The sequence below is a fragment of the Plasmodium vivax genome, chromosome 14 (genome assembly GCF_000002415.2).
Source record: "Plasmodium vivax chromosome 14, whole genome shotgun sequence".
In the NCBI taxonomy this organism is placed as follows: Eukaryota; Apicomplexa; class Aconoidasida; order Haemosporida; family Plasmodiidae; genus Plasmodium; species Plasmodium vivax.
Window position 1 is genome coordinate 3,064,599 of NC_009919.1, and position 9,132 is coordinate 3,073,730.

Sequence of the window (9,132 nt, forward strand, 5' to 3'; positions counted from 1 at the left end):
ATAACGTTTGCTCTATTGGCACATTAAATTATCAGTAGTTGCATATTGATTTAATTAGAATTAAATTATCACATGTACTTATTAATAAAAGTTAATATCAATGAAATGCTCAAATATCCTCAATTTTTACTATTTGATATGTTCCTTTGTAGCATGTATGTTGCGGAGTTATTTATTTATAAATATATTTAAGTGTTATTTTAATGTTATGATTGGTTGTATCACACATGTGATATCATTTTAAAATAAAATTATTAAATATTCACTTTTACGTAAATAAGCGTGCAATAATATGTAAAAATAATCTTCAATTAACAAGTTTGTAAGTTAAGAATTGCTAAATTTACTTTTTTGCAATAACGATGTATGATATTTTTGCTAACATGTTGTAATCAACATGTGTAACGTATATATATGTAATATAATATATTTTTTTATTGCTCAAAATGGATTATTTCCCTAAGATATTTTTATTTTTGTATTATTTTTTTTTTATCGGTTATATGAGATATAAGTTTTCCGTTTAAGCGTTCGACGCTTAATCAAGGATACAAAGGATGTATTCTAATTCGTTCTAGAAAAACGATGTATACATAAAATACACTCATTATATAACCATTCATTTTTGATGATAATGAATTATAAACTGCAGGGTATAATATTTATATTTTTATGCATAATTTATATTTTGATTTATCGTTTTTTTAGCTGATTCACTGTATACCTTAAATTCATCGTCAAGTTTGATCAATTTTAATTCTAGGTTATTTTTACTAAAATTATGCAACTAAATTTTAGCGTCCGAATGTGTATCATTAATTTGCGCCTCTAACTTTTGCATTGCACTGTTTAAGGACTCTATTTTTTTTTTTTTTTTTTTGACGTGTTTTATATTTTCTTTGAATATATTTATATCATCGAATACAGTGTTCTATTTATTAGCAATGCCTTAGGTTTTTTATTTTGTCCATAATTATTTTATATTTTGGCATATATTCAACTATTTCACTTAGCGTAATGATAAATTTTTTTTTACCCTAGTTTGCGCAATCTTATATAGGTTTTCAATTTTCCTTAATTTTGCATGCAGTCTGCTAAGCATTTCCTTAAATATATAATTTTCGGGGGTTAAATTATCTAATGAATGTGATATATTTATATGAATATTTACAGGTTATTCTTTTACAATATTATTCTTCAGTTCTGGAAGATTATATAATTCTATGTCTAAATTATTTAATATTTCAGGTGTACCTTCAAAGTTCACTAAATAAGTGTTTTTCATATTCTCATTTAGTTTTTTTGTGCCAATTTTCTATTTCATCTGTAGCAATTGCTTTTATATGTAAATTTTGATATTCTTCATAAAGTTCTGCTGAATCGACTACACATATTTATACATTATGGTTAGCAAAACGATTAATGATCTGTTATTCCCTGTTTTAAATTCTGTGTTTTTAATTGTAAATTTTTTCACAACGTAGAGAGCATCTTTAATTAGTTTTCCAATTTATAGAACATAATTTTTCCCCTTCATAATTTTTGGGAAATATTTCATTAGTTTTATATCATATTTTAGATAGTTTTTCAAATTTCATTTTATTTCTTCTCGCAAGAATGCTGCTATTTTTTCTTTTTCTATTAGTTGCACTAGTAGTTTCACATCGTCATCAATTTCTTTCTTTAATGTTTGAACTTGAGTTTTTAAAGCATTAGCTGTACGAGAAGAATCCTTTATTTTCTTAGAATTTTTAGATATCTGTGATTTTTGATTGTTTATGGCATCTATTATTTCTAAAATCTTTCTGTCTGTCTCTAGTGCATTTAAACCTTTTTGAATTTGATTTATTCTATTTTCCATCGCCTCCTTTTGTGTTATGTTGAATTGAATTATATCCTTTAAAGGGTTAATAAACCCTTCTGCCTTCCTTATAGCTTGTTCTAATTTAACTATTTTTTCATCATATTTCTTTTTAGCCTCTTTAATTTCCGCATTTGAGTAAATTCTATGTCGTTCTATCGGTTTAGCACTCGAAGCAAGCAACGGTTCTGCGGATTTTATTTCTTCACAAATAGAAATGGTGGAATTACAGGTTGATACCGAGAATGAAGAATCAATGAGAGTAGTTAATTTATTTCTCAAGGCGCTCTCTATTTTTCCAAAAACATCATAAAGTATTCGTTCTTTATTTTTGAATACATCTTCCAACACATTTATATGTTTAGTACTGAAAAGAAAAGCAGAGTAGTGCGTAACTAACACAACATAATGACTCTTAAGATCGTCTTTTTTATATTGTTGAGGTATTTTCTCTGAATTAATATATTTTACATATTCGGATCCGTATTTAATTTTTTCTAAGTGAATATTAATTTTATCTATAATATATTTAATTTCATCTAATACAAAATCTGCTGTATCGGAAGTAACGCTTGGTGTTAATTCTGATTTTATTTTCGTTATTGCATCAACAGCAGATTTATATATATTATTAATTTTATTTATAGCATCATTTTTTTTTTTTTTTTCAAAATTACTAATTTCTGACATATAAGTTTTAAGGATATTAGCATATATATTTGTTGAACAATTGTTATCCCAATTACAGCTGATGGAATCTAGAGTATTGAGAATTATTAACTCAGCATATGTTATTGCCCTATAATTTTTTCTATGAATTAATCTTAAACAGACATGAAATGACGCAAGTCGTTTTCGGTATTCATTTCTTTCATTGGAATAATGAGCTCTTTGGAATTTATGCCTTTCTGGATTTTCTAATCGATATACTGTAGTATATAATTCTTTTAAATGATTAGAACATATATCTACATTTTTCCGTACAATTTGGGAAATGTGTTGTATTTGTGGATTATAATCACTTATAATGAAATTCCCCAATTCTCCGTACTGTAATGCAATATTTTTCATTTCAGTTAAGTAATATTCTTTAGGATGATATGGACTGATTACACAAACTATATTATTATCGTAATCGATGACACTGACATGACGCAAACGGTTAATTATATTATTTATGTTGTTTCCAACAGTACTTTGAATGAAGGAATTTGAAACAGTATGCAATTTTTTATTATCATCTTCCATTTTATTATTCTTTGCATCCGGTGCATATATGTTGCTTTTTTTCAAGTAAGAGTAATGGGATGGTTTCGTTGTATCTTCGTGGTTGTTTAAATGCCCCACTGATGAACTATTTTGTAAATTTGACGTTCTGAGATTTTCACTATTATTACTGTTTTCATCATTATTGTCACTATTATTATTGTTGTCATTATTGTTGCCATTATTGTTGTCGTTATGATTATTTGCCTTATCATCCTTTTCGGCACCCTTATATCCGTCTTTATCAGGGCTCATTAAGTTAACATATGCTGGTAATAGCTTCCGATGATATTTTAGTCTTCCGGGTTTGTTTCGATTGACATCCTTACATGATGCTGAAAAATATAAGATATTAAAATTCAAATGAATACATGTTACAACAGATTTTAGCATATGTAACGATTCAGTTAAATGAAAATTTATGGAAATGTACAAACGTGAACATTTGCATTCAATTTAGGGTTTAGGTTTCAGGGTTTAGGGTTACAATAATTTGAGCGAACATATTCAAATAAATTTACGTGTATGTGCGCATGATTTAATTTTACCGAAAAAAATAAATATTAAATTGTAAAAGATGATCCAAAAGGCTCTTTTTTCCATATTTGCAATGGTAGATGTTTTTTTTTAAAATGTTAAATGTGGTTGGAATATTTTTTTTTTTGTACTTTTATAGAAGTCCTACATAATTAAATGTGCAGCTAGATAATGTGCTTGTAAATTACTTTAATGTGTGCAAGAGTTTAGTTATGTATAGTTCTTATAGATATTTGTTCCATATATATATAATGTAAATAGCTGAATTATCGTTAACAGGCATAGAAGTAATCGACACACTCAATATTTGGCAGAAGCGCAAGGAACATTCAAATTGTGTCACTAAAAAACATCATAGATAAAAATTTAGAAATAAACCGATATTACCAATGTAAGTAATTGAACAATAAATGCTTAGATGGTGTAAAGTTACGTAATAAGTGGGTGTCTTATTTTACAACCAGTACAATTTCATATAAAATGTTTTTAGTGCACAACTCTATTTTTATTACATGTGTAATAAGGGAAATTGTAAGAAATAAAATTAAACTAAAAAAAGTAATTAAAAGTAAAATGGAAGGAAAACGAAAAAAAAAAAAAAAAATAAATAATTTTTACATTTAATGTTTTTCATGAAATAGAGAAAACAAATATTTGCATAAATATAATGATTATAAAAAGAACATTAACTTTCCAAATTTTTTTTTTATAAATTAGAACAAAAAAAAAAGGAAAAAAAAATTTATCAAACAAAAAGAGATAGCCACGTTTTTTTTCCACTATTTTTAATTTGTAAGAATATATTTAAATTCGGTAATTTTTTTTCTACATTGCTTTTTTGTGTGTGTGAAACAAAGGTTCGTGTAAATATAAATAATTTTATGTAAAAATAAATTTGCTTATAATATTAAGCACAGTTCGCTTCAAATTCTTTTTTTATTCTGAAATGTTTTATAACATTGTAACAAACGGTTCTGTTATGTATCTTTATTTTTTATTTTATATCGGATGTTTGCGAAAGTAATATTAACATCAATGCTCTTTATCGGAATGAGGATAATCCTATATTGCTCTTATGTGCACTTCCAGAAAAATCAAATTTTGTAAAGAAATTAGTTTATATTTAAAATGCATATGTAATTATGAGTTTACGCATTATTCTAAAAGTAAATGGTTTTACAATGCCTAAACTTTAAACACACCAGATTTATTCTTAAAAAACGACTATATTATAGAAAAAGGGAAAACAACAAACATTTCGGCTTCAGTATTTTTGAAAACCGCAAGTACTAAAGATCTTAACAATTGTACATTTTTTTACTATGTTAAATTGCAACAATTTTTTTTTTGAATTTTTTTTTCCCGAGCTTTCCCTTTTTTTTCTATGAGTGCACCCCATGATATTTTTATATATGAAAAAAATTTGAATTTATTTATTGAATGTGCTTTATCATTAATAAATGGGCTGTGAGCATCATTTTATATTAGAAACTTTTATTAAATGTGTAATTTTAATTTATTTCCACACACTTAACTTTTTAAGATTATTAATATAATTCACTTTTTTAATTCAATTTTTATTCATTTTTGTGAAAAGTCGTTATTATTTAGAATCAATAATTCAGTGATTTATTCAAAATGTTTAATGTATTAAATGTGAAAATTATTACGATTACAGATTATTTCTAAAAAAGGGAAAAATTTACTTTTTAATAAATAACAAATCGTTTTACGTGTTGTGCGAATTTGATATTACCTCAATTAAATTTTTTTTATTTAGCACATTTTTTATTTTTATATATATCTATTTAATTCTTTTTTTTTTTTTTCTTTTTTTTTATAATTCCTAAAATATCAATACATTGCAGAAACATTCTATGGTTTCCTAGTACCTCTTTTGTTCGTATTTAAGTTAAGATTTCACGTTCTAATTTTATGTAGTATTAAATAGTTCACAAGTGTTAAGGCAAATGAAATAATCAAAGCCAGGAAATGTTTATTCTTAAAGAATTGTTAAAATTTTAAAAATTTGCATAGTACTAGAGCGGCACCATAATTTGATGAAATAGTAAAAATGTAAATAAATATATGTATTTAGATTTTTCTTCCCACTTTTCATTGATCTGTTTTAGATGATGTGTGCGTTATTAATAATAGAAATAAGAACAGGTATGCAAAGGCGAGGGGGCAGTATAACATAAATAAAATTCTTGTGCTAACGATATAATTAGCATATAACATTTTAAGCTGGCAAGGTTACGTTTAAATCATTCGTTTTATTACCTTTTTATAGTACATTAGTTGATGTGTGTGGGAGTTTATAAATTCCCCTCAATACACACAAAACTGTATTAGATGGAAGATGTAGTGGATCTATAGAAATTAAAAGTAAAATAAATTTGTTTTGCGTAAAAAAAGGAGTAACTAACGAAAGTTACATATACGAGCAAAAGAGTTTTAAGTAAAAACCATTATAATATACGTTTATCAGAAATTAGTTGGTCGATATGTAATAATGAGATTCGTCTAAATAAATATAGGAATCCAGTCGTTACAATTTGGGTAGTGACACAATCTGGTGTAAATATGTAAGTAATGCGCCTTAATTATTAAACAATTTCCACGTTAGGCGAGGAAATAATATAATGCCAGAAATCAAGAGTGATGGATTTAGGCAGCTACATGTACTTAATACATGGTTATATCTTTATTAAAAAAAAACCATAAAAATGTTAAAAAAAAATTACTAACTTTTAAAGACTTTTAAAAGAGGAAACCTTATCCTTCAAACATATAATGCACGTTTTAGTGTGATTATTATCAGTCATCCTTTGATAAATGTTTTAGTGTAGAAATAGGGGTAGCGTTTTTTGAACAGTTATACATGAAATGTAATATATAAGTATATTATATAACATGGGAAAAAATAAAAAAAGAGAAAAAGAAAAAAACACATAATACACATTTTCCAAAACATATTGACAATTAACAACTTTAGCAAATAGTACAATAATCAGATGTTTTATTTACTCAATACAAAAATAGAGGTCCTTAAATAAATATTAATTTAAATTGTTATAACTATATCAGGAGTACACATATATATTATACTTATGTTCGTATAAAAAATTTATGCAGCTCCATATCTATACACAGCATTATTATCATTGCTAGACAGCTCAATTTTCACAGGACTTCACAATTTTAACGCTAATTTTGAATCCATTTTTTACAGAATTTACATAACATGGATGTGTGTTTATGTTTGTTTTAGTTCTCTTTTCCTATATCGTTTTTGTGAGCCATTACACATATAAGGCTATATAAACCAATATAAAATTATATAATTTTTTATTTGGATGGTTCTACCATGTTTCATTTCACCAAATGATTATATTTGATTATCTTTAGGGACTTTTAAATGAATATATATATGCTATTCTTTTACACGTGTTATAACGTTGGTTGCAGCATTTTGATTCCCCAGTTCTACTTTTATTTCATTTTTACTTTACAATTCATCTAAATATTCTTTTAAATTATTATAGTATTGTAATGGGTCAATATCTTCATGTTCACTATCGTCATCGTTCATTTGGTTAAAAGCATTTTTCTGAAAGTGTTTATTATTCTTTAATGCATTTAAATGTTTCACGAAATTTTTATCTTGCATTAAGTTTTTAAATTGTGTTTGAAAGACATCATTTTGCATTAATTCATTAAATTGCTTTTTAAAATTTTCATTATTTGACAAAGCACTTAATTTTTCCATTAAGTCATTATTACCTCCACTAAATAATTTGTTTATACTGTTTTGTAAATTTTTTAATTGATCTTGTCTTTCCCTTTCGTCATTTGTTCTTTCATTTAATATTCTATCACATTTTTTATTTAACGAATTACTTAGTGCGCTACCCTTGTCGTTTGATGCACTGAGACTTGGTGACTAAAAATTAAAGCAAACATACAATTTTTAAAAATGTGTAATTATTTAAACACTTATGAGCATAGCCATTTTTAATTATAGAACAAATTAAGGAAAAGGTAAAAGAATTGTATCGTGTAATAGAATAATACCTCATTGCAATATTGCCACGTCCATATTAAAACAGAAAAGGTAAACGTTTTGCTAAAAAGAAACATATTGGCTTCTTATCTGTAAGTTGCGTGTTTATGGCCCAGAAGTTTTTAGAGAAATTAATCTATTGTATATATAAATTTTTTGACAATATATAGTAGGTTTTTATCTTGCAGTTTTAATTAACTATTTTTTATTTTATAAAAATATAGAACAATTGTTCACCCAATTTAAATGAAAATAATTGTTATTATTTATTATATATATTGACACGAAAACTTATACCATGAAGACATACGGTAAAAATATATCAGTAATGTTTCATATGAAGTTATTATAAATTAATATATTTAAATAATCAGCACAAAACAATATTAAAAATACAAAATATTTATAAAAATTACAATTTATATATAGGTAACAAATCATTTACTTCAAAAGAAAAAAAAACATTTAAAAATATACATAAAAATAATATAGTTTGTTTTTTTATGTTTTTAATTTGGTAAAACTCGTGCATAATAATAATTCAAAAAAAAAATAAGCTTTAATTGTACATATTGCATTTAAGTAGTAATTTTTATCAAGCCATTTTTATTGCCGTTTTGTATATTTCGGTAAGAACAAAATAATATATATAATATTTCATATATCACTATACAATATAGTGTCTGTCACATATAAGCCCATTTTTAAAATATTTTATTGCTGAGGTAATAGTAATATTATAGTTCAAAGCACCAAAGAAAAAAAGAAAAAGTTGGTACAAGAATCATAATTTATAACGCTTCTGTATAAATAAATTTTATATAATATTAAAATACCATATATTTTTTAATCTAAAAATAATTAATATGAGATTATAAAGACAAAAATTGCAAATTATTTATTTGTTTTTGCTTTTATTTGCTGAAATGTTGATGTAAAATAAATCAATTATTTTACTATTCTAAAGGGAAGTAGCGCTTTTTTCGGCTCATATTATTATTGAACATGTCTATCTTTGTACGTATAATATGTATAATATTATATGTATAAATTTGGAATCCCCACTAAATAATGTTTATATTTGAAAGGAATTAAAGCCATAGCTAAGAATTTTTGACACGTACATATATTTGATTATGAATGTTTCATATAGTACTTAAAAAACCATAACAAAAAATGAAAAATAAATACCAAAAATTGTATAAAAAAACGCTTATTCTTTCTTTGAGCTTTTACTCCTCTGCCATATATGCTTATTTGTAATTCGTGAACTCTTCGTATTTGCGGTTTCTGTTTTTATTTCATAAGGTTTGATGCTTTCCTATATTAATTATTTTTTCTTTTTGCATATAAAAAACATTAAATAAGTTCAATGTAGTTGAAAATATTGATTTTTGAAATT

General features: G+C 24.9%; 1 protein-coding gene across 1 annotated transcript; it reads right to left on the reverse strand.

Annotated features, from left to right (window-relative positions):
- Nucleotides 1–1,594: 1,594 nt before the first annotated feature.
- On the reverse strand, nucleotides 1,595–3,520 carry PVX_101590 (reticulocyte-binding protein 2 (RBP2), like; the record flags this gene model as incomplete). The annotated part of the gene is made up of 1 exon (XM_001614013.1): nucleotides 1,595–3,520. One exon carries the CDS (start codon nucleotides 3,518–3,520, stop codon nucleotides 1,595–1,597), a length of 1,926 nt encoding a protein of 641 aa, XP_001614063.1.
- Between the last annotated feature and the right edge of the window lie 5,612 nt (nucleotides 3,521–9,132).